The following is a 27229-nucleotide window of genomic DNA, read 5'->3' on the forward strand; positions in this document are numbered from 1 at the left end:
TCCAAACAAAATAATACTGCTCTGTGAAAACTGGTCTGGTGCTAGGCTTAATCATCAGAAACGTCATCATCAGAAGTAGAGATGAAGTAGGAAGCAGGCTGGAGTGGTGGCTAACAGTGTGGACTCAGGATTCAGACTCTCTGGGTACAATTTTGGCTTTAGGCCGGCACGGTGGTACAAGTGGTTAAGTGCGTGTGCTCCACTGCCAGGGCCCAGGGTTCGCCAGTTCAGATCCCGGGCGCAGACTGACGCACTGCTTGTTGAGCCATGCTGTGGTGGTGTCCCATACAAAGTAGAGGAAGATGGGCACAGATGTTAGCTCAGGGCCAGTCTTCCTCAGAAAAAAGAGGAGGATTGGCATCAGATGTTAGCTCAGGACTGATCTCCCTCACCAAAAAAAAAAAAAAAAAAAATTTGGCTTTAACTTTTCTCTCTGGGTCCATCAGTTTCCCCATTTATAAGATGAGTAATATGAATTATGAATTTAAAAACTAATAATAATAATAAAATAATATCACCACTCGTTCACTGGGTCACTGTAAGAATTAAAAGAGAGAGTGAATATAAAGCACTTAGCACAGTGTCTGACGTGTCACCATCATCAACATATATCATCATAGCAGCAGCACTATGATTTTGAACGTTTTTGCTAAACCCTCACTTAGAGGAGAAATGGGACTGGATCAGAGAGGGAGATAGGATAGGGCATAACACCAGGACTAGCAGTAACAGTAGTAGTTGCAGCAGTAAACGTAATACCATCTTTGAAGTAGTTACTGAGTGGTAGATGCCAGGCTAAGCATCTTTATCTCATTTATTTTTATTTCAGGAAAAGTGTTATTTATCCCTGTTTTACAGAAGAGGAAGCCGAGGATTAGAGATGAGAAGGAGCTGGTGCAGGATCACAAAGCTAGCAAATTAGAAAAGGCAGGATTTCATCCAGCCATTTGTGACAACGTGGATGGACATTGAGGGTATAATGCAAAGTGAAATAAGTCAGAGGGAGAAGGTCAAACACCGTATGATTTCCTTCATTAAGTAGTAGATAATAACAACAATAAACAAACACATAGGGACAGAGATTGGATTGGTGGTTACCAGAGGGGAAGGGGGGATGGAGGAGGGTGAAAGGGATAATTCGGCACATGTGTGTGGTGATGGGTTGTAATTAGTATTTGGGTGGTGAACATGATGTAATCTATGCAGAAATAGAAGTACAATGATGTACACCTGAAATTTTTACAATGTCATAAACCAATGTTACTGCAATAAACAAAAAATTAAAAAAAAAAAGAAAAGGCAGGATTTCAGCCCCAAAGCTCTTAACCACTCCAGTATTCTGTCTCCCATAGGTAACTTTAGGGGTTCATTTTTCTTTTCCTCCTTATAATTCATTAGTTCTATAAAAATTAATGAGCTCAGATTGTACTAATATAAAGGCTATTTCCTACCCTATTGTCATGAGCTTGCTAAAAGCTTTATCGGCTGAAATGACTTGAGAGTGCCAGGCAGCTCTCGTCACCCCAGAGCTTTGTTCTTACTGCATTCACTGTATCCTTAGGATTCGGCGACATGGCAGACCCAGGCCTAGTTTGACATTTTTGAAGGACAAAGTTAAGCGCTTGTTTAAGTCATGTATAAACAGGACGTGTCAATGTTAAAACTGAAGTTTGTGTCTTTAAGATGCATTCTTCTGGTTTTATTTCTGTAATTTACAGTATATAATGAAAACCTCATTAAGTCGCATCTTCTAATTAGGACATTGGGGAAATTCATGTCAGGATAGTGTTTGAAGTTTGTGTCATTGTTCAGAAATTTCCTGATGGTGCTGAAAATAAGATAGGGGCAAAGTTTAAGCAATTTAAGAGGACAAAAGACAGTATTTTCAGACTCCTTCAGGCAATTCCAAACAACCATTTACGTTAAAACAATGACTGTGGTAATTACAAATGATACTAATTTATTGATTAAGGATCAATGGAGACCTCAGACCCATGTTGTTAAATTTGCCTGAGTTGCCATATGTGATTTGAAATAATCACATTGTGCTTTTATTTAAAATATGTTAAAATTCAGGCATTTTAGTGATTTAGAAAAGCATTTTCTAGAGTCCTTCCTACTTGATGAGGGCCAATAGCATTCTGAGCTGAAGGCTGTGGTGGAATTTGATTATACTATATGAGATCTGCACTGTTGCTTACACTCCCATAACCTATGCTTCCCTCTGCAGTTGGCAATTGATGACTTGCTTTAGAGCGTCTCCGAAGAACTGGTCTTCATAAAGAGCTTAGACTGAGGTTGCCTCAAGAAACCCATTTTAGGTTGCAAATCTCTAGTAATTCTTTTTTTTTTTTTTTTTTTAATTTTTTATTTATTTATTTATTTTTTTTCCCCCAAAGCCCCAGTAGATAGTTGTATGTCATAGCTACACATCCTTCTAGTTGTTGTACGTGGGATGCGGCCTCAGCATGGCCGGAGAAGCAGTGCGTTGGTGCGCGCCCGGGATCGAACCCGGGCCGCCAGCAGCGGAGCGCGCGCACACCCAACCGCTAAGCCACGGGGCCGGCCCCCTTCTAGTAATTCTATTACATAATATTTCAGCATCTATTCTTTTGTACTACAGAGGCCTCTCCCCTCCCACCTTTATTGTGGTCTTTCTAGGTCACAGTTCTCTCAGGAACGTAGCAGAAATAGCAGGTGAAAGTAAGATGCCCTGGAACACAGATGGGATCAGATTCTACCTGATCAGAACAATAAAGGGAGGATCGTTAAGCTACATTTGCTAAGAACTGGTTGCAAATCCGAACCATAAATCATATGTTCAGGACTGGGTTTTGATAGCGGTGTTGATTAAATGGTTAGAGGTAAATTAAACAACAGCAGCAACCTTTATCTTGGGGGCCTGTGACAGACCATTGAAGAAAGACAGATGCAGTCTTGTAGTTCTTTGTGGGATGAGTGCATGACCTAGAGAATGGCTACCTACTAGCAATGAGAGCTAGGGAATAGCACAAGGACAACACTTCTGGAAACATTTCCTGCATGCAGTAGATGTTCATTTCCAAAGCAGATGCTAGGCAGAAACAAACACGGTGTGACTAAAGCGAGTACACAATAGAACGGATTGCTTTCTATGCTTCTTTGTAGTGCTAGCTAATTTACCCAGCAATAAAGCAGATCCTAGCCAGTGGCAAATGTATACCCCCAAGTAGCAATTATGGTAACCAATTTATAGTATGCTTACCTGTTTTAGTAACACCTTTCATTAGATTTTTATCACAATGTGAATTTTGATTTTTGTATTGTAATTTTGCTATGTGTGTGTAAGATACCCGGTCTGACATCTTAAATATTTCATTTCGGATTATCCCTGAAGACTTGTTCAGCCTCATGGGTCCGCTGCAAGGAGTTAATGGAGTAGGTGCTGAAGGCTGCAGTGCAGCATCAGCATTCTTCGTTCTTTGAACTGAGTCTGCTGAGATGGCATTGACACTGTCTGAATTTATGTGTGGCCTTTGCTCTCTTAGCAAATCATTCTAACTCTCTTGGGGAAGAGAATGTAACTAAGACACACCAGAGCTGCTACTGATTGTCATTCCACTTAAGGAGCATTTATGCACTGGAGTAACTAAAGGCCAAATTATATTATGTGGATGACTGCAAAATCCCATTTATTGATTGAAGAAGATAGATTAATCCTTTGCTGGCTAAGAGTTTTTTCATCAAATAAAGTAGACCACCTAACTTAATCTTCACTCTTGTCATTGACCTTTCTCTTGTAAATTATTATTCAATTTCCCATTTGGGGAAGATAAGTGAATAAAATATCCTTCTATTGGACTTGTTATTTAGTACTTCTTTGTTTTGATCTCTGAGAGGATTAGGGATTTATGTGTTATTCCTCATTTGTTTCCAAAAGGGTTTTAGGTGGTTTACAGATTAGAATATACGAAGTAAGACATGTAAAGATGAAACAGAAAAAGTAAATGTTACCAAGCAGCTGGGATGAACCAGTGAATGCAACCAGAGAATAAATTTAGGCCTTAAGGGCTTTGATATATGTAGTGGAAAGGGAAGCACGGATTATATAATTTATATTTTTTGACAAAGGAAATCTTACAGTTATCTATAGAGATAATTTTGTGTGTGTGTGAAATACTCAAATATGATTTTTATCATGTGAATCCTTCTGTTAAGAACAGTGAGTTTCCTAGTTGAAAACATCTTTTTTTTTTCCTCCCCAAAGCCCCAGTACATAGTTGTATATTCTGGTTGTAAGTCCTTGAAGTTCTTCTATATGAGCCACCGCCACAGCGTAGCTAGACAGACAGGTGGTGTGATTCTGCACCCGGAAACTGAACCCAGGCCACCAAAGCAGAGTGCACCAAACTTTAACCACTAGGCCATCAAGGCTGGCCCGACAATATCTTTAATTGCTATACTTCAAAAGGCTCAGTCTCTACTGCCCCATACTGCCTATTGATGCTGACGCTCCATCTGTGTAGGCACCTGCCCAGGGAGGCTGAGAGCCTGTGGCCCAGATACTTAGCTTTATGATGTTCTAATTGTGTGTGATGGAACTTGGCCGTGAGTCACAGATCAATGACTAGTTAATGTGTCCACTGGACTGCCTTTCTCAAAGATCAGATGTTTTGAACAAGGTTTTGGCAGGTACTGGGCCACATTCGGAACTCAATAAAGTCACGCGAGAGGTTACTTTATTTAAGATATTTTAATTTTTGGTTAAAGTGAGAGCAAAGTTGTTAGATAGTTGAAGTACTAAACCTGTTGGTGGAAAAATAAGTCTGACCTGTTGGTCAGACTTATGTTCTGCCTAAATAAGAGGCAACATGGTGTAACACATGCATCAGCAAACAGCATCGTAGATGAACATTATCTGGAGATCCCCTTTCTAAGTTAAATTCAATCCAGCAAATATTAAAGAGCTTCTTCTATGAGCTGGACCTCGAGGTTCAGGCTCGAGTAACCTGCTGTCCTTACTCTACTAATTTGTTTAGGCCCCAGAGTGCTAAACCATACAATGCAGTCTCTCCCTTAATTCCCCAAAGCACAACTGAGTCTAGGCTATAATGCCAAACAGGACTTTACTAAAAACTTAGGGAGTGACGAAGAGAGTTCAAAGCAGAAAGGCAAAGCTGAAGGACTGGTTCTGGACAACACTGTCCCCAAAGTCCATAGGCTATGACCCCTTCCTCAGGGTACCTCTGCGATACCACCCTCCTGAGCCCCCAGAGGCCACTGTGTTGCACAGTCTCTCTTAGTTCTCACCAGTGGGAACCCCTTTTACTATGTCTCTCCCAGCCAGAGTCTAATGCCGTTAACCTTGTATCTGGCCCAGTGAGAGGAGGAACCCTGTTTCCTCTACACCTAGGCTATCAATTCAGTAGCCACTAACTAGGGGGTACTAACTTTAAATTAACTTTTAAATTCTGTTTCTCATTCTTAAGAACCACTTTTCAGGTGCTCAATAGCCAAATGTGACTAGTGGCTACTGTGTTAACATAGTATATGTAACATTTCCATCATCACAGAAAGTTCTTTTGAACAAAGCTGAAACACCATCCATCTCAGGCCTTCCTTCCCTGAAATGTCATAATTATCTCTAAATGTAACCTTACCCCCAAGGAAAATGATTCTTTAAATAGTTATGCAGAGCAATTTTATTCCTAATAGACTTGCCCCTTTTGGCTCCAAAAGAAGATTTTGCCTTTCCCATTATGTAACCAAAAACCATGACCACCATCACCGCTACCACCACCAATAAAACGGAAATCTTCTTCCAAAGAGGAATAAAAAAATGACTGGAAACTTTAAAATAGTAATTTCTCTCCAATTCATGCTATGGGGAGCTCAGAAATATTGGAAATCGAGATAAATCTCAAGAGAGGTCTCCAGCTGCCAGAGATTATGCCACGTGGTTACTTAACTTTCTTGAGCCTCCATTTTTTAATCTGTGTAAAGGGTGCTTGTATCCTATTCCTCAAAGACGCTTTCTCTGACCCCGTGAAATAGATTGCTACCCTCCTCGCCCCACTATATGTGTTCATTGCACCCTGTACTTCCTATCTCACAGTAGGAATTGAATAGTATTTTATTGATGTGGTGTTGTTTGTCTTGCATGCTCGGTTATCAGAGCCCCTTGAAGGTGAGATGCCTTATTCACCCTCTATCTTCAGCTCCTCACCTGGAACATATTCTTCTCACCTGGTAAATATCCTCTTCCTAAGTGCTCACCATGTGCCTGGCTCCGTGATAATGACTTGAACATGAGCTTAATCTTTTCACTCTTCCAGTGAAGGACTCAGCAACAGAGAACATATTTCTTGCCATTTAGATTTTTTTAGGAGAGGTAGGCATTTTCTTTCAGAGAACCATTTCTTACTGTACTATAAGAAGGCAAGACCTTTGTTTTTGCTGCCTGACAGCCCTTTATCTGCCTTTCATGAAATGGTACCTTTAACATACTAATGGAGCCACTGGAATGTTCTGTTGCACTCCATTCAGCCAGAGGGCTACAACGTGAAAACATCAAGGACCCTGCGTGTTACAGAATAAGTGCTCAGTAGATGTTCATTTCTCGCCTTTCTTTTGCAGATGGAATGTATAGTAATAATCATTTTAAAAATAGTTGTAATTTATTGAATATTTACTAAGTTCCAGCTTCTTTCTTAGGCATTTGACATGCATTATCTCAACAATTCTGTGCAGGCTGAAGTACAGGTGTAATGAAGTACATCTCCCACATCCTGTTCTTCACCTCACTTGCAAGACTTTGAATTCCTCAAGGACAGGCCTATGTATTATTACACAATTTAGAATCCATAGGGTATAACCCAGCACCTAGTGCTGGGAGGGACTCAATATATATTTATTGAATTCAAGAATGAATTGACAACTAACTTCCAGCCCTCCTTATCCACTACTCCTGGGTACCCAGAACCTTTTTAATCCTGCTTTCTTCAAGTCCTGTTCCTCTCCCTAGTCTATCAGAATTTCAGGCTGAACATCACCTGGTGTTAGGGAACTGCTTTCCAAACTGCCATCGGCTGCATTAAGGGAGATGGGAAATCCATAGGATCCTGATAGTGGGGTTTTAGGCAAGTGCACCAAACCCAAGTATTGAGTGTCAGATGCCTCTCTCCAAGGAGCAAGTTTATTTGAGCAGCGGGGAGACTTGTTATTCAGCATTGTAGATGACCTTGGAAGCCAAGCCTAGAACAGAGGGCTCATGTCCAAGAGCTGCAGCCAAGCTTTGTTCAATTAAGGGTGTTTTAAGCAGGGCCTCAGGTTCTGGGCTATCAAGGCCACCACCAGAGGATGCTAAAAAGGACATCAGCTACTCAAACATGGAGAAGAGGCAAGCATCGCCTTCAATAAGAGTGTGACTTTGTAATGGTTTATAAGGGTGCAGGGCTCCTGGAGACTCTGGTTTGTGTGGTGGTGCCATTGCAAACATATTTCTTAAATATACTTTTCCTGCGTTATACGATTCATTTGTAAAATAAAATACAATAAAGCAAAAGCAAGAAAAAAACCACCCATAACAGTCCTATTTTTGTTAACATTTAGATATCTACCTTTACAAAGACCAAACACACACACGTAAACATTCATTTTTATTGTTACATATTCTTAAATATAGAATAAATTAGGTTTATCTCCTAGTATAGGCTCAATAGCATTAAAGACAAAGACTTTTTTTTAATGGTTTATATAAACGTCCTTCAGAATGAAAACAGGGATTTGGGAGCATTAGCAAAGGAATGTGAGTTACGGGGAAAAGTAGCCATGTGATACTGCATCAACCATATTCTTGTTGCTGTGGTGATATTAACATCTCAGGAGGAACAGAACCAGTAAGTAAGCGGAGGGCAGAGTGGTGGGGGATATACCTTTTATAGAGAATTGCTGTAAGCATGCCATGCAGTCTCCTTCCTAACTTTTCCGTTTAATTCCCTGAATGCCTCATTAAAAGAGAATCTCCTATATAATTTTAAAAGAATATGTTTATCTTAAACCCAATAGTTCATTTGAACGTAGTAATGTTTTACTGTGTGGCGTGGGATCTGTGTTGTTCTCTTCTGCAGAGGTGAGGTTTCTAAGTTGTAACAGCATGGAGTGAGGAGAAGATCCTCAGGTAGATGCTCGACCCTGGCTCTATCATCGGTCACTGAAGTGGTCCAGGGCAAGGCTCTTCCTCAGGTGGCCTGTAGTTTTCTTAACAGCCAGATGAGAGAGATACCAGTCACCTCAAGCCCTTCCCCTCTGCCCGACCACCTTGTCTGACAGTGATGGAGGAGGCCTCTGGTTTCCGTCTCCTTTCGCAAGAGAGAGTAGGTATAGTACAGTGTCAAAGTCAACAGCATCGCAGTCAGACTGCAGGAATCCCGCATCGGCCCTGTGGCTTCCTTTGTGTGCTCTTAGGCAAGTTATTTATGCTTCAGCTTTGTGATCCATAAAATGAGTCCGATAATAGTGCCTAATGGATAATCATTGTGATCACTGAATGAAATCATCCATATACATTGCTTAGCACAGTGCTTGACCCACAACACATGAGCAAGGGCCTGAGCCCCGTTTGTGGTGGTTGTCATTGTTGCTGTTGGCTTCATCTGGGAGGAGACCCATCACTGTAAGACACATTCACCTGTAAAGCATGAAACGACACGTCAAGCAGGTGGCATCCTGGCAGCTCTCTAGAGCACTTCTGGAGATAGTCAGAGGTGTTGCTTCCCAGAAGGTTGGAGTTACATTGTTAGCGGTGGTGTTTGTCAGATGAGAAAGTCAGCATTTAAGGAATTATGAATATGACATTGTTTGAGACAGGACTCGAATTAAAAAAAATCATAGAAATTGAAAGATACACATTTCTTTTTGTTTCACTTTTCCTTTTTGAATACGTTCCCTGCTTCCTGCAGTGCTGCTCTAGAATTGTTGCTCTGAGAACATTTTTAAATGAGCCGAATGAATCCTATTTTGAAATTCTGTGAAATAAAGTTTTAATAAGTTAGGAGTTGACAGAGCTTGCTTTATTCATTTGCACTTGAAAAGAGAATTATTCATTAGCTGTAGAATTTCATTTCCTCCAGTGAGTGCAAATAGCAGCAAAGGCCTACTGTGCCCCTCTGCTGAACATTCTGGAACATTGTCCACACTCGCTGTCATCAGACAGTGCATTTGGATCAGTTCAGATACACCTTGATCCCCTCCTGAGCACTGCAGGTCCTTCTATGAGAAAATCTTGCTCTTCTTCCTCTGGTGGTTTGAAAAATATACAGGAAGGGCAAAGGGGCACCTGGAGGGAAGAGATTAGGACTTGGCAGAACCAAAAGATTGCAAAGAAGTGAACTTGGGACACATGCACGGTCATTTACTGGCTCTCTCCCAAATCAAAACAAGAGGTTCCAAGAACCAGGTAGGAGATCAGCATGGACTAGCATAGTTGAAAAAAAAAAAATTGAAAAGCTAAGCTGTAATGGAAATATAGGGATTAGAACCTACTCCAAGAAATAGAGGCTGAAGGCTGCTTGCACATGTGAAATGAGATTGGAGATGAATGGTGAGTCCAACCCAGGGACAAGGGACTCCCTGAATCCCAGGCTGGGCTAAGGGCACTGGCCTTGAGCCTGCAGGTGGAAGGGAGTCAATGAAGGTATTTTGCTTTTTTTTTTTTTTTTCGGATATAATTGACATATACCATTGTGTAAGTTTGAGGCGTATGACGTGTTGGTTTGATACATTTATATATTGCAGTATGGTTCTACAGTAGTGTTAGCTAGCACCTCTATCATGTCACATAATTATCCTTTCTTTTTTGTGTTGAGAACAGTTAAGATCTAGTCTCTTAGCAACTTGTACTTTATAATACAGTGTTGTTGACTATAATCACTGTGCTGTGTGTTAGATCTCCAGAATTTATCTACTAGTTGCAAGTTTGTACCCTTAAACAACATCTTCCCAATTCCCCCACCCCCAGCCCCTGGTAACCACCATACTACTCTCTGTCTGTACAAGTCATCGCAGGTCTTTAAATGGAGCAGTGAGATGATGGCAGTAGTGCTTAAGATGCATTGTGACATGCACATGGAGGGGAAACGAGGAGACGTGGCTGTGAGCTGTGGCAGACTCCAGTCACATAGTTGAAAGTACTGTGGACAAGGAGGAGCATGTCTGACACTTTGTGTGATGATCCTCTCCTCAGAGATGACTTCTCTAGAGTCCTACTAGATCTACTGGTTGTCAATAGAAGAAGGGAGAGCATTGCTCTCCTTAGAAGATTTGGGAATTTGCGAAGGCATTTTTGGTTGTCATAGTGGCTGGCATGTCATGAGAAAGGGCCAGGATGGCTAAACCTCCTTCAGTGTGTGGGACAGTCCCATGAAAATAACAATGTCCCTACCAAAATGCCACCGATACCCCCACTGAGACATGCTGGATTGAACATCCCTTTACAGCCAAGAGGTGAAGAGGTTAGGTGTCTCAGGTTGGAAGAAGGGCCCGGAAGTACATGCTCAGTCTGGGATTGCTCCTCAGAGGGCATCGAGCTTCCCCCAGTGATGTGCCCCTGGGAGTGGTTGGTCTAGAAGACCCTGAGCTTCCTTTCAGCTCTTATTACTGAGACCTTGAAATATGAGGTGGAAAAAACTTGCACCAAATTCAATTTACGTAATACCTTTCATTTACGTAATTTAGGTAATACCTCTCCTTTATTACCAGGTACTGTGGTAAGTTTCCTGTACATTATTTCATTTATTCTTCACAGTAATCCTATGAGGTGTGGGTATGATTTTCATTTTATACGGAAGCAAGAAGTTAAATAACTTGTGCAAAGCCACATAGTTTTAAGGTAGTAGAGCTTGAGCTAAGAAACAGTAAATAAAGTAAAATAAGACAATAAAAAACAATGAAGTAAAACAAATTACACTCAGACTGTGCAGTTCATAATATTCTAACATCGGAGGCAATGCGTACTGAGCTTTGGACTTAATCCAGGGTCACCTCAGGAAAACGAACTGACAGCAGCCTCTCTCGTACCAGCTGGCGATTCGTTCTCTGCCTGCACCAGAGCTGGAAAATGAATTAGACTTTCTTTTAAAGATTTTTAAAGTTTATTTTTTTATTTACTAAGAAAGCCTATTACACATTTAAGAACATTTTGATTGAAAGATTAGCAAACCTAAAAACTGCCAAATTATCAAATTCATTCTAAAATATAATGGATTCACATTTCCACTATGTTTTCTTTATTATCTCTGTCAGTTCTGCATTTGTGACTCCCTAATGATCATGCTTTGAAACGGACTCTTGATATTTAGAAACGTAATGGCCTTATGACAAAAATGCATAATATACATTTTCTGGTAAGAAATACAAAGCAGGCTTGTCCCTACAAGAAGTGAGTCCCTCTGAGTTTGAAGATTAAAGACTATTTTTTCATAGCCTGCAAGTCGGAGCCTCACAGCCAGTTTTCCCCAGCTGGCCAACAGCCTCCCGCTCCCCTAGATTCAGACCTGGTACACCTCGGGTGGGACCTTGCAATTTGTGTTTTTAACAAGCTCTTCGTGGTATTCTTCTGATCAGGCACGATTAGAAAACATTGACTGAGACCATGCTGTGAAAATCTTTCTCTCTATAAATTGTCCACAGTTGAACCCTAGACAAATTCAATAACTCTTTTGCTTGTAACAAGTATCTTTATGTTTATAACCCTTTAATAATATAACCTTGAATTAACATCATATTTACAGCTTACAAAATACTTTTGTGTACAGTGCATCATTTGAGACCCACAGGAATAGACATTTTTACAGATGAGCAACCTGAGGTCCCAAAAAGTTATTTGTCCCGGATCCTACTGAGAGTAAAATGGAAGAAAAGGGATTTGAATCCAGACCTTCTCACTCATTTTTTTTATGCCTCTGTGTGTGACCATCAGCCCGTGGCCTCAGTGCACTGCACACAGATAAGGCGATTTGCACCAGACTGGCTTTGTGTTTTAACAAACTGTCTTTCTTGAGAAACTTCTGAGACACTGTTTTCATTTCTTGGCGTGTTTGAAACTTCAACAAGAATCTAATTTATCCAAAGACCAAATGAGGGCAGGACACCTGAGAAACTACCAGTTTCAAATTAACTGACATCTCAAAAGCCTGCAAGAGTGACTTACTTTCTGGAGGGGAAAGAAAAATATTCAACACAGAAATTAATTTAGTTCCACATTCATCAGAAATGATGTAGGGTGTGGAAAATTTACAATTGTAAAGCCCCTTAATATTTTTGTTTTTACGAATTTCTGGTGGTAGAGTGGTAGAAAAAGGAGTGGACTTTTTCGTTAAAGTTAGAGCATTCATTAAAAACATTATAGGAAATCTAATATCATTGGATTAACTCATTTTAAATAAGTATTTTAAAAACAACTTTCTTCAATATGTAGAAAGTAACTGATTACTTTATAATTGAATTTTTAATGCCCCTTTTAGTTCAATCACTTTATGTCTCTCTACTCAGATATTTCTAGCTGGGAGGGGCTTTTTTTTTTTACTGTAACACAGAAAGCAGGCTCCTTTTGAAGCAGCACTAACAGTGACACCTTTAAAGACGTATGAAAGCCATGAGTTCTTCTTATTTAAAATGACGGAGTTGAACTAGCCACTCTTAGATATTGAATATTTTTATTAGTTTTGAGATGTGCTGTTTCCTTTTGGTTGAAAATTATGTGTCAGCAGCATTTTCAGTGTAGAGATTATGCTACTTGGATTCAGAGCTGAAGCTAATGTTTGCCCAAGTTAAGAAGAGACTCACTATCTGGATATATTTTGTCCTGTATGACCCGCTAGAAAGAGCCAGCACAGCTTTTGGAATCAGACAACTTATGTTCAAATCCCAGCTCAGGCATTTTCTGGCCATCTGACCTGTAGCCCCTTCCCACTTCACTTGGCTCACCTGTAAATTTGAGTTAGTAGCATCTGTTGCACAGGTTGCTGTGGAGATTAAATGAGATGATGTGTGTCTCATAAGGTTTGCACAAAGTAAGAGCCTAATAATTGGAAGTTTTTTTTCATTTTAATTACATCTATTCTCATGTAAAATGAAGAATTTCTTGGTCTAAATCAGTAGATATCAGGGTTTTGTTTAGCAGAACTTTTTTTCCCCTAAAATATTCTTACAGGATAAAAAGGTATTTACTGTTTCAATCTTCAGTGGCCAAAAATTTCTCGTTGTTTGTGGAATTATGGAAACCCTGAAATGTATCCTGAAAAAATATATAATTAAAAAGCCTGTATTAAAAACCCATTAGGATGGCCACTATCAAAAAAAGAGAAAGGAACAAGTGTTGCTGAGGATTTAGAGAAACTGGAACCCTTGTGCCGTCTTTGTGGGAATATAAAATGGCATAGCCACTATGGAAAAGAGTGTGGTGATTACTCAAAAGGTTAAACATAGAGTTACCGTATGATCTAGCAATTCCACTTCTGAGTATATACACAAAAGAATTAAAAGCAGGGTCTTGAGGAGATATTTGTATAGCAGCATTATTCACAATAGCCAAAAGGTGGAAGCAACCAGGTGTCCATTGACAGATGAATGAGTAAAGAAAATGTTATATATACATACAATGGAATATTATTCGGCCTTAAAAACGTAGGAGATTCTGACACATGCTACAACATGCATGAACCTTGAGGAAATTATGCTAAGTGAAATAAACTAGTCACAAAAAATAAATACTGTATGATTCCATTTATATGAGGTACCTAGAGTAGTCAAATTCATAGAGATAGGAAGTAGAATGGTGGTTGCCATGGTCTGGGGAAGAGGGGAAGGGGAGTTGTTTAATGAGTATAGAGTTTCAGTGTTGGAAGATGAAAAGAATTCTGGAGGTTGGTTACACAACAATATGAATGTACTTAACACTGCTGAACTACACACTTAAAAATCGTTAAGATGGAAATTTTATATTGTATGTATTTTATCACAATTAAATCTATTTTTTTAAATTTAAACCATATATTGAAAACCACTGGACAAGGTATCTCCAAAAACCCAGTGAGCTGTAACATCCAATGATTCAAAGGTAGAAAAGGAGTTTGTAATTGAGGGGAGAGACCCAAGGGCAGCTTCAGTCCCAGTTTTCCTGGCCCTCGAGAGACAGCTGGGATTGTCTGTACAGCTGAGGGTGGGTGTGGGGAGAAGGAGGTGTGGAATATTTACTCTGAATATGCTCTGTCTTACCCCACTGCTAACTCGCTGCAGAACTGGAGGGAGACCTGGCAGTGCCTTCTCTGAATTGTTGACGAGCCATCCTCTATTAATCCAAGTGAAAGCTCTGACAGTATTAACAATAAACAGCCTCATATTAGCAGAAAATAACTAAATCACTTGAGATTTTTAGAGCAGAACAGATCCAAACACTCAGAGCCTGATTTCACAACAAACATGAAATATCCAGGCATTTGCTGCTGCTTCTTGGGGAGTGCCGCACTATGAGGTGTCTAATCCGTGAGATGGGGTGGGTCTCTGCGGGATAGGAGTGAGGTTGAGGACATGTCAGGACATCAGTGTCCTCAGTGTCAGTCTCGGCAAGACCTGTGTGGGCTTAATCTCCTTATCTTCCTATCCAGAAAGCACAGAGAGAAAAAAGTTGGTATAGAATAAGCCAGCAGTTAGTACAACTGGAGAAGAGAAACAGACTTTGTCTAAAAAGACCTATTTCATTTAATGAAAGCCTTATGAAGTAAAAGGAAAATGGACTTTTACTAACAATGGTGGTCATCTTAATAATGATTGCTGTGGTATAAGGGAAGTTGCTGAGTTTATTTTATACTTATATTATTAATAATAGGCCATCTAAGGTTGAAGAGTTTTTTTGTTTTGTTTTTTAGAAAATTCCTCCTAATGTGTCAGTCTGTGAAGGCTGGGGTGTTTTTTTATATTCCATTGTTTGACATTTTCTTGGGTATATCCTTGAAATTTCAAATCTTTATTATTGAAAGCATCATTTGTTTGCATATGTGTTATGGATTTCTTAAGGCATTAAAAAATTAGGTATCCTCATGAACAGAAATGAGGTATTGATTAATGCTACAATATAGATGAACCCTGAAAACATTATGTTAAGTGAAAGAAGCCAGACATAAAAGGCTACATATTGTATGATTCCATTTATATGAAATGTCCAGAATAGGCAAATCCATACAGACAGAAAGTAGATTAGTGGTTGCTGGAGGCTTGAGGGACAGCAGAATGGGGAAGTGACTGCTTAATGGTATGGAATTTCTTTGGGGGATGATGAAAATGTTGTAAATAGATAATGATGATGGTTGCACAACTTTGCGAATATACTAAAAACCACTGAATTGTATACTTTAAAATGGTCAATTTTATGGTATGTGAATTATATCTCAATAAACTTATTGTAAAAATAAACTATCAGAGAAGACTTGCAGTAGAAAACAATAAAAATTTACAAAAAAAATGTTTTTATACTCAAGGAAATTAAAGGGAACAGGAATTCAATTCTGTATTTTTCTACATTGTATCAAAATCTATGTGACTGTTAAATATTATTTATCAAACATTTTTTGAGTCCCTTCTGTGACTGGAGTTTAGCAGATATGACCTTATAGGTGAAGAAAAAAACTTTTTTCCTCTACTCTCATAGGTTTAGTTCCTGGGGTACTGCAAATTAAGCAGACAAAAGACAGATTAACAGGAGAAAGGTTTATGTATGTGTACAGAGGCCTTCATAGAAAAGAAGTGAAGACCCAAAGAGGCAGTTAGACCCCAGGGGCTTATATACCATTTTAACAGTGGGTGATAAATTTGTGGAGAAGTGACAAGACAAAGGAAAGGGAGTTGGGGCTTCTAGGGGTGGTAAATTGTGGGAAGGTAAATATATGGAGTGAGGGGGGGTGCTAATGGAAGATAAGGGTTGGTTAGCAAGGTTTGTTATGCAGATTCAAGTCCAAGTCTTTTCCATTGATCAGTGATTAAGAGGCATCCTCCTCTTCTCGGCAAGGGAGAGGGAGACACATTGACAAAGGGAAATCTATAGCCTGCTTTTAGACAGGGAGGGGGAGGATGGGGAGCTCAAAACAATCCTTATACCAAAGTGGCGTATTTTGGGGTGGCATACTTGGATCTCCTTCAACCGCTTCTCTCAGAGGCTAAAAGACTTTTCAAAGATAAATATCTATGGAGTGAATGAGGATGCTAGTAAGTCTTGCTTAAATGTCTTTCCTGGGCTTTCTCTGTGAACCACTTACAAATCGTTTTTCCATTTCTATTGTGGGAGATCAAGATTTGGCTACCCTGAAATATATCTCTTTACCTTGATTATTTTCTCTGACGGACATTTGCCCTCCCTCAAACTGCCTAAAGGAGTTTAACTCTGGGTGTAGACAGACTGGCAGCATCCATGCTAAGCCCACTCTTAACAAAGTTCTGTTTACCAAATATTTACATTTGTAAAGGTATCTCCCTCTGTGTAGTGGGAAGAGGGGGGATGACCTTATGTGTGAAAACTCTTATCAGGACGGAAGAAGAAGACTTAAATCTACATACTCTTGATTACTATAATTCCTGTCTCTCCGGCCACATTCTCTATAGATGGCCCTGTAAAGGAGTGCCAGACAAACCTTTACACTGATAAGGGAAATCTCCATTTGTAAAGGTATCTCCCTCTCTGTATTGAGAAGGGGGGGTGGCCTTCTCTGTGCAGTATGGAAGGAAAAGATTTAAACGTACATACTCTTGATTACTGTAATTCCTGTCTCTCCAGCCACATTCTCTACAGGTGGCCCTGCAAAGCATTGTCTGACAAACATTTACATTTCCCTCTTCATATAAATTGTCTTCTTCCTCTCTGAAATCCCAAAACACCACCCACCCCCAACATCCTCCTTTGTCTTTAGCTGAAGATAGTATTTAAGACGAGAATCTCTGCCATTTTGTTGAGAAACTCAGTTTCCCTGGTTTCTCCCGTGTATACATGTTATTAAACTTGGTATTATTTTCTCCTGCTAACCTGTCTTGTTAATTATTTGGCCAGCCATAAGAACCTTAAGGGAAAGGGTGGAGAGGGATTCTCCCTCTCCCCTGACACTATTTACACTAGAGATAGTGATAAGGTATAAGAGAATAGAATGAGAAAACATACAAATCTTAAAATGTGTATGTTTTAAATGCAAATCATTAACACATTGAACTCTTCATCTTCGGACATCTTGTTTTGCCACTTTGACTAACTTTTTTTTAAATTATAGTAGTAACTTGAAGGCAGAAATTATTACAAGTGGTATGTTCTTGTAATAATCAGAAGATACCAGATTCCCTCTCAACTTAACATTTAATTATTTTAGAATTGTATTCAACTGAGACCATATCAAGGGACTAAACTAAAATAGTCATAGTCTTTCATTGTCTAGAAGACTTGGAATGATGTCATCCACTTACTCTTTCACTTAGTGATAACCTCCCCAGACATTTTTAAAGAAAAGGAGAGAGATGAGGAGGTGGAAGAGATCAGTAATCACCTGCCCTTTATATATTTAAGTGAAATGAAAATTCTGCCATTTATCACAGTAAGGTGGAAAATGGCCCTGATTTCACTTTGGGAAGTTGCAGAAATGATCTTGCTTTGGTGACTATTTTATAATGTGGGCTACTACCTCAGCTAGGTTTTTCAGAAACAGCTAAGAGGAAAGAAATAGGCAAGCAATTCCACCATTTCCCAGCAAAGGTAGTTGTTTCTTTCACATCCCTGTTTTTAAAAGTATGGCACTCGCATATGTCATTTTATATACTGCATGTATATATCACGTTGTATCAGCCACAGCTCTGCCCCGCTTCCCTTCCTCTCTGCTGCTGCTTACCCCAGCCATGGGCCTTCTGAAGGTTCCACAGACTTGGTTGTGCTAAGCTGACCCTTCTCAAACACCTTTTGCATCCATCCCAGGAACTGCCCGGTTAGCGCCTTCCTCGAGTTCACCAGTTACCTCAGGTCTGCGTGTCTTTTCTACCCAAACTATTTCATAATGTCTTTGTGAAATGTAAAAATGTCTTACATTTTTAAATGTCCATATGATAAGTAATAAAGAGAAATAGTAATAGCTAACACTTTTGTAGTGTTTACTAAATGCCAAGCACCATTCTTAAGACTCTACGCTTATTAACTCATTTAGTCTGCATGACAGTTCTATAATATGTAGACTGTTATTAGCCTAATTTTAGAAGAAATCTGTGATACAGAGAAGTTAAATAAACTTATCTAAGGTTATGCAGCTGATGTGGGACAGACCTAGGATTTGAACCTAAGCAGTCTGTCTCCAGAGTATGAGCTCTTACCTACTGCCCTCCCTGACCACAGTACTCTCTTTATCTCTTATAAGGCACACAGTTAGGTGCTCCACAACTGCTCTGGTACTAAGAATTGGTTATACGTTTGTACTGCTCTGAAATGCAGGAACAGATAGTCTAGTCTACTGAGAGAAGCATGAACCTTAGGGGCACGCAAATGGTGGCAGCATTGTGACCTTTGACAAGTCATTTTGGTTTTTCGAGTTTTAGTTTCCTCATCTGTAATATAAGGAAAAACATAGATAGTACCTCTTTCTAGGGTTGTTGTCTGGCTTAAATGAGATAAGAGATACAGAATACCCGTGAGTTCCCTTCCTCCTTTTGACGTGAATTATCTCCTATCTCCTTTTGGCAGTACTGTGATGGCGGCACCGGAGGTATTACCTCTGTTATACAGGTGAAAATGTAAGTTTATAGAGGATAAGGCACATTCCCAATATCATCTATCAGGACAGTGGGTGTGGAAGAGTAAGAATTAGGGCCTGGGCTTCTCATTACCAGTGAAATGTGCTTTCTACTAGACTATGCTGAGAAATGGAATTGAGATAAAGTTAGAACCAGGATAGAATTCCTCACCCCCTAAACTCATTATTAAAAACCTCCTTTGCATTTCTAAGACAGTTTTATAGTTTAGGAAGCACAGTAAAAATGAATCTTTATTTTTGGAGTTATAGGATTTTACTCTAAAGAGTGATCATTATATAATATAACATAATCTAATATAATATAACATAATACGATGTGTCACTGTGGCAGAGTATTATGGATTATACTGAATTTGTAGAAATCCCGTCAAATCTTATCTTGTTCAGGGTGATTTGCAAAACCTATTCTTCTGAATTGAGATTTTTGCTCCCTTCAGTGGTTGGTGCCTTCAAGACGTGTAGGTTATAGATGAAAAGTCTTATTGGAAAATCAAGATAGAAGGAGATTAGCATAGAAGAACATGAATAAACTGAAAAAGAGAAAAGGGCCAGAAGTCGCACTCTAGTGAGACCACAGATCCACACATTAGAGGATAAAGCAGTGATCCATGTTGTTTTGTTAAGTACTTGATTAGGTTATCAGCCCAGAAATTTGAGAAAATTAAACCTGCTGAGTACTGTGATTTTGTTCAGTGAAAATTGTGAATATCTATGCAAATCCTGTTAGTGTTTTATATAAATATTTCTACAGCCAATTTCCTTCATTGTTGTTTTTAAATGTATATATGTATATGTGTGATTGCTTTTTTTGTCTTTATCTACCATCTTCCAAAAAGGATTGAGGAGAAGTAAATGCTAGAGAAAGGAAGGCATTGGTTAATCAGATTTACACATTAAGTTTTTTAGAGTGAATAATTATTACATTGAATAGTTTAAGGAAAAGTTAAGTAAAATGCCATTGTACCAGAGATAAAAATAGTGATTTTTAAATAAGCCCAGAGAACTTAGTGAAATGGAAGCAGCAATGCCTAGGAATTGGGAAACCTGGGGTTTTGGCCAAGCCTCAAGCTCTGTGACTCCAGGCAAATCACTAACCTCCCTGGTCTCTTCCTTATCTATAAAATAGGTGATTAGACTGAATGAACTCAGAGGTCCTCCTCAGTTCAAAAACAAAAACTTCTGAAATGCTAATGAATTCCATTACATTGAATGTTATATCTTTGGTACAAGATAGAGTATTCTATTAATAAAATAATTTATACAAAATTAGAGTGTTATTTACTTTGTTTGCGCTAAATGCAGATAAGCTTCAAAACTCTAGGTTGAATTTGTTTTTATCCAAGTTTTAATTCAGGTTTCTTCTTAGAAGGAACATATAGCTCTTTAACTCTAGCCATACTTAATTTTCTACATTAATGAGAAAAAGTTAGTAATATATATAGTTACCTTCAGGATATCTCCAGACTTAAAAGTTTCCTTCAAAACTCAAATATCAGGAAGGTTATTGAATAGGTAAAGCCCCCTCCATGACTGTCAGAGTGAAGAATGCAAATGGTGGGAGCCAAGACAGAGATGTTGGTGATGGGCTGTAATTAGATAATGATAAAAAAGAAATACAGCCATTTTTCACTGTGCATTGTACAAATGTACACAGTAGAAATTTCTTAGAAAAGTGGATAAAGAGAACCGATTAGTGGTTACCAGAGAGGACAGGGGGAGGGGGAGGGTGAAAGGGGTAAAGGGGCACATGTGTATGGTGACAGATAAAAACTAGCCTATTGGTGGTGAACACGATGCAGTCTATAAAGAAACTGATATATAATAATGTACACCTGAAATTACACACTGTTGTAAACCAATATGATCTCAATAAAATAATTTTAAAAAAAGAAAAGAAAAGCACGAAGAGGCAAAAAATCATCTATAATCTTCACTGAGAGAGAAATTGTTAACATTTGGGTCAGTATCTCTACAGCCTTTTTAGAATGTATATATACATATAGTTACATATAAAAATGAGAGCATATTTTATATTTAATAATATATCATATTTCCTATGTTATTAATATATCACAGTCTACCTTCAAATGTTACATCACTTTTCATGTAGTGTGAGAGCCTGACAACGGGATAGTTCTAATTCTTCTCTCCCATTTGTGTGCGGTTGGTGTCTTGCATTTTACTTTTGCATGTATTGTAAACCCCACAATTCATTGTTACTATTTTTGCTTTAGGTAATCAATTATCTTTTATAGATACCTTCATTTTTGCCATTTCTATATTTCTTTGTGTTGGGCTACGTTTCTGTCTAGTATCATATTCCTACTACCTGAAGAATTCCTTTAATATTTTTTGCATTGCTGGTCTGCTAGTAATGAATTCTCTCAGCTTCTGTTTATCTTTAAAAGTCTTTACTTCTGCTTGATTTTTTAAAGATATTTTCACCGGGTATAGAATTCTCATTTGACAGGTGTTTATTTTCAATGTTTAAAGACACCACTTTGTTCTCTGCATTACATGGTTTCTGATGCTGTAATCATTGTCTTTGTTCCTCTGGCTACCTTCAAGATTTTTCCTTTATCTTTCATTTTCAGCATTTGGATTGATGTGTCTAATTGTGGAGTTTGCTTGTTTATTGTTTATCTTTCTTGGTGTCCTCCACCTTCTTGGATATGTGGTTTAATATATTTCATTTTTTTGACATAATTCGTGACCATGATCTATTCACATATTTCATCTGCCCCATTTTCTCTCTTCCTTATGCAACTCCAATCAGCTGTTGTATATTATCCCACAGCTCTTGGATGCTCTTTTCTTTCTTTTCCACTCTTCTTTTCTCTTGTGTTTAGGTTTGGATCATTTATATTGACATATCTTTAAGCTCTCTGATTCTTTCCTCAGCTGTGTAAAGTCTACTCATGAGCCCATCAAAGGAATTCTTCATTTCTAATGTTGTGGTTTTTCTTATCAAGTGTTTCTATTTGACTGAATTTCCATCTCTTTGCTGAAATTCCCTAACTTTTGATGCATGTAGTTCACCTGTTCCACTAGACAGAATGCTGAACATTGTGTGCAGAACAAGAGAGACTGAGGTAAATAGTATCTTTGGAAATGGACATACCTCTTCTGTCAGGCTATAAATTGGAAAGTTGGGCCATTGTAGTCAAGAGTTGAGCTGAGTTTACATTTTGTTTGAGTGCACTACAGGCTTCAAATTCCTCTAGAGGAGGGCTGCATTGCTTTATGCTGAGGGTGGGGGCTGGGAGTCAGTGCTCCATCCTCAGCTCTGGCGGCACATCTGTAGCACGGAGGGTGTCTCTTGCCCAGCTCCTGCCTGACCTCAGCATTGACTGCTGTTGCTGGAGCTGGGGCTGAGGGATCTTTGATTCTGGCTCAGCTTCAGTCTTAGGGAGTGTGCCTAGGCCTCAGGGCTGGGTCCTTCTTAACATTCCTGCCCTTTCCACCATAGCAGCCACCCTCTGCCTTATATCTGTGGTTGTAGATTTGAAGGCTCTTCATATATACTGACAAATTGCATTCCAGAAAGCACATATACATTTACATTTCACAAGCAACATATAAAGATTTTCTTAAACAAGGCTTTTTGTCTCTAACATCATTGGGCTCTTTTGATATGTTGGGATTCCATAATTTTGTTGCTCACTCATGCAGTGGAAATGCAGCACCAGGCCTTGTGCATAACAGGGCATAAAACATTTTTATTGGTTAACTGAGGAATCAAAATATAAATTTCCCCCTGAGTGATTCAAAGGTACCACTTTCATTTTGATTTGTTCCTAGGTGACAGAAGCAGTCACTACCTGATTCAGGAATGCAAGAGTATGTATTTCATTCAGAAGCTCCATTTGACAGAGAAGCAATAGTCTTTAGATAGAGGCATTATGATCCCTGACTGAAAATACCACTGCCCGAGGATCTAGAAAACTGAGTTCTGATCCTGATTCTGCCTCTAATTAGCTGTCTCTTAATGTATGAATTACTGATCAGTTCTCTTCCTCAGTTTATCTGTCAAATGGGGTTAATGATATTTATCTTACTTCAGCAGATTGTTGTGAAAATAAAATGAAATTACGTAAGTGTAAGCCCTTTACAACACTTTTTAAGTGCTATAGAAATATAAAGTATTTCTTTAGAAAGGTTCAGAGAGGTGTAGAAAAATGTGGGAGTTAGAATTTCAAGGCACCCTTTTGACATCTACACATCAGCGTATGAGAAAGTACATGAATATGGAAGAGAGCAAAGTTAGAACTAGAGTTCTTCCTCTCACTAAAATTAGCCTACTTGTGATAAAGGTTAATTAAGTCCCTCTCAACCGGGCAAAGGCACATTTTTAAAAGGAAATAGCGTGTAAGCCCCGACTCATGCTGGGAAGTAATGAGGTCTTTGTGTCACATCCCACTCTAGGCTCGGTAGGCTCTCCTGTTAGACTGTGTTTCCTGTAGACCTAACCTGATAACTCCACCTGCTGTCTTAGGTCTAGAATTCATTTACTCTGCTGCTTGGGTCATTAGAGTGACACATAACTTGCACTCAGACAACAGAGACAAGCAAGACAATTAAAAAGTCGTCAGGAAGTTTATTTCCTTGTGGCAGCTTTCATTCACACCAAAAAATAGTCTACACCAAAGAGGACCAAAGGATTCACAATGCACAGCATATAGTTTTACTTCCTCTTTTATAACCTGTTACACACAGTTGAAACCTCAGTCATAAGCTGGTAGGTCTCGAGCAGGGGTCAGCAAACTTCTGCCCACAGGCCAAATCTGGCCCACTGTCTGTTTTTATAAATAAAGTTTTATTGGAACACAATCACTCTCATTTCTTTACATGTTGGGTATGGCTGCTTTAGTGCTACAATGGCAGGGTTGAGTCATTGCAATAGTGATTGTATGGCCAACAAAGCCAAAAATATTTACTATCTGCCCCTTTGCAGAAAAAGTTTGCATAGGTATAGAACAATGATATTAGTCCTATCCACTCCCCACCGACATTACTAAAACAAATTTTTTTACTCAGGTCCCTTTCTTCTTACTTCATTTAATAAATTAATTACTGATTTATACTTTAGCATCTAAGAATAATGAGATATAAAGAATTCTTCAGATGGGAGACTGTTTCTCAGCTAAAAGCATTTAACTAGAAAAATTTATAGAAAATACAGGGCAAAAAGAACATGCTAAACAACACTTCGTGAGGATGTGATCAGCCAATTCCAGAATGTAGAAAATTCTACACAATAACTTATCCAGTTTTTTCCATAAATATATGGATATGGAAAAAAGAAGGTGGAGTAGGGCACCTATGGAGATAAAAAGAGACTTAAGAGACATTTCAACATAATGCTAGATGTAGATCTTCTAACTTGAACAACCCAACTGAGATATTTGGAGATAATGGGAGAATTTGGACATCGACAGGGTCCTGGTATAAAGAAGTGATTATTTTTACTTTGGTAGTTAGGATAAATAGTATTGTGATTATTTGTTTAAAACATCCTTATCTGTTAGAAATAATTAAATTGCAGTATTTATGGGTGAAATAATATGATGCCTAGGATTTTCTTTCTCCTCTTTAACTCCTTGAACAAGCAAAAAGAGTAGGGAGTATAGAAGAAATAATATTGGCAAAAGGTTGATAATTATCGAAACAGGGTGATGAATACATGAAGCTCATTATGCTTTTCTCTCAAACTTTGTGTCTGTTTGAAAATTTTCATTATAAAGTGTTTTTTAAAAGCATGAGTTTAAGAGTCAGATTTTAATTTGAATCCTGGTTTTGCTAGCTGTTTCTACATCTGTAAAGTAGGCATTGTAATTCAGATTATATATGACATTGTAAGGATTATGAGAATTAAATGAGATAGTAAAGAGTTTAGCACAGTGCCTAACACAGAAAATTTATCAATACCTGGTAGCTATTATATCTGCCATCAAATACCAAAATATAACCCCTTATGAGCCTAGTTCATTTGTCTTGTAATTGACTTTGGTGAACAAACCTTAAACCCATATTGCTGCTACACGGGAATAAGGAACCAAAATAGAGAATATTTTTCACTATATACACATATTTCCCTGGCAGTCTGGAAGCAATTACAGCACTTGTAAAGATGCATAGAGGAAGAACTGTGATATAAAGGGGATTGTGATTGGAATTTCAGATTGTCCTAACACAGCTGTTCCTCGACAGCAGTCTCAAAAAAACCAGTCAGTTTTCTGTGAGCTTGCTACCAAATGCCTGTGAAACATTTTAGCCCAACGTGCATGGGAAGTCCTGCGACTGTGTATGGTACTGACAGATTTCCCAGTTTGAGTTACTGCTGTTTCCCTTTGACATCTTGTGCTCACATGAACCCAGGGAAGGCTCTGGGTAACAAGATGCTGCTTTAGCTCAGACTGGGCTGACTTAATGAGCTACTTCTTAGTCAACCACTCATTAGCCAATATATAGCACACGAATTTGTAGGAAAACACATTGACTTAAAGGTGCAGGATCTTAGAGCAAAAAAATCACCATCTCATCCATCAATCACCTCAAGCAAATGAAATAAATAAACTTGGACTCTGCCTCACAAAGTGTCTCCCTTAAAATTCATCCCTTTTGGGGATCTCATTCTGAAGAAAATTATGGTGAGAGAGAAATGTTGGGAAGCACACTGTTCACAATAGATGTTAAAAAAAAGAAAAAGAAGGAAAAGAATGGGGATAAGTTGGGGGAAGTTTAGGAAACAATGTTTTGGTTGAACTGAGGATACCAAAACTGTTCTTTTTTTTCTTTTCTTCCGCAGAACGACATCACTCCTTTACATGTTGCATCAAAAAGAGGAAATGCCAATATGGTAAAACTATTGCTTGATCGAGGAGCTAAAATAGATGCCAAAACAAGGGTAAGAGTACAATTTATGTACATGCCTATACTTACTTTCAGGAAGTAGGAATACTTCTTCTAATACCTTTGCACTGGTTCAATGCTGGCCTTATCTTTATTTCATTTGTGTGGTCTCTTAGAAAATGACTGCTAGGTTTCTTCTTCTTAAAATGGGATGATAATCCATATTTATAAATCTTTAATGCATGTTTAAATAGTGCATGGCTTTAATTATAGAAACTAAGACTTAAGGTGTAGAGTTTTTGTTGAGTTAAATTTTTAAGAGTTTAATCACTACTTGACACTATAGGCTGAACTATTTGGTCAGTTTGATACTAAAACTGACAGTTATTCTATTTAAAAACCAATCTGTCTACCTTTGCACACTGCTGGTGGAAATGTAAAACCGTGCAGCTGCAATGGAAAACAGTATGTAGGTTCCTCAAAAACCTAAAAATATAATTACCATATGATTTAGTAATTCCACTTCTGGGTGTATACCCAAAAGAATTGAAAGCAGTATCTTGAAGAGGTATTTGCGCACCCAGAGATATTTGCACACCCATGTTCACTGCAGCATTATTCACAATAGCCAAGAGGTGGAAGCAACCCAAATGTCCATCAACAGATGAATGGATAAAGAAAATGTGTATATATGCAATGGAATATTATTCAGCCTTAAAAAAGAAAGAAATCCTGTCACATTCTACAATATGAATGAATCTTGAGGATATTATGCTGAGTGAAAGAAGCCAGTCACAAAAGTATGAATACTGTGTGATTCCACTTATATGAGCTATCTAGAGTAATCAAAAGCATAGAAAGAAATAGAATGTTGGTTGCCTGGGGCTTGGAGGGGAAATGGGAGTTGTTGTTCAATGGGTATAGAGTTTCAATTTTGCAAAACAAAAAAGTTCTAGAGATGTTACAGAACAATGTAAATATAGTTAATACTGAACTGTGTACTTAAAAATGGTTAGGAGGGGGCCGGCCCCATGGCGTAGTGGTTAAGTTCGGCATGTTCTGCTTCGGTGACCTGGGTTCACGGGTTCGGATCCTGAACACAGACCTGCACCACTCGTCAGCCATGCTGTGGCAGCAACCCACATATAAAGTGGAGGAAGATTGGCACAAATGTTAGCTCAGGGCTGATCTTCCTCAAGCAAAAAAAGAGGAAGATTGGCAACAGATGTTAGCTCAGGGCTGATCTTCCTCAGCAAAAAAAAAAAAAAAAAAAAAAAATTGGTTAAGAGAGTAAATTTTATATTATGTGTTTTTTACCACAATTAGAAAATTTTTTAAAAAACACAATCTGGCCAGCTAGGTTTTGGCATGTTACTTACTTGGTGTGATGCATTGTGGGTAGGGGAAAGAACTGAGACTTATGATCAAGTTTGAATCCCAGATGCTGAGCTTAGTTAGTTGACTTAGGCAGGCTGTTTAACTTCTGCATGCTATTTCTGTGTCTGAAAATAAAGAAAATTAATGGCCACCTTGAAGGGTTATTATAATGATCAAGCTAACGTTTGTAAACTGTG

The 27229-nt window shown here is 38.6% G+C and overlaps 1 protein-coding gene across 8 annotated transcripts in view; it reads left to right on the forward strand.

Annotated features, from left to right (window-relative positions):
- ANK3 (ankyrin 3) overlaps window positions 1-27229 on the forward strand; it is a 511319-nt gene that overhangs the window by 294380 nt on the left and 189710 nt on the right. For all 8 annotated transcript variants that reach the window (XM_087432174.1, XM_087432165.1, XM_087432166.1 and 5 more), the window contains exon 8: window positions 25612-25710. In XM_087432174.1, coding sequence (XP_087288300.1) covers window positions 25612-25710 — 99 coding nt within the window. The remainder of the gene's footprint in view (window positions 1-25611; window positions 25711-27229) is intronic.

Source organism: Ceratotherium simum, chromosome 6 (assembly GCF_057802395.1).
Source record: "Ceratotherium simum simum isolate JZ-2026a chromosome 6, ASM5780239v1, whole genome shotgun sequence".
NCBI lineage: Eukaryota > Metazoa > Chordata > Mammalia > Perissodactyla > Rhinocerotidae > Ceratotherium > Ceratotherium simum.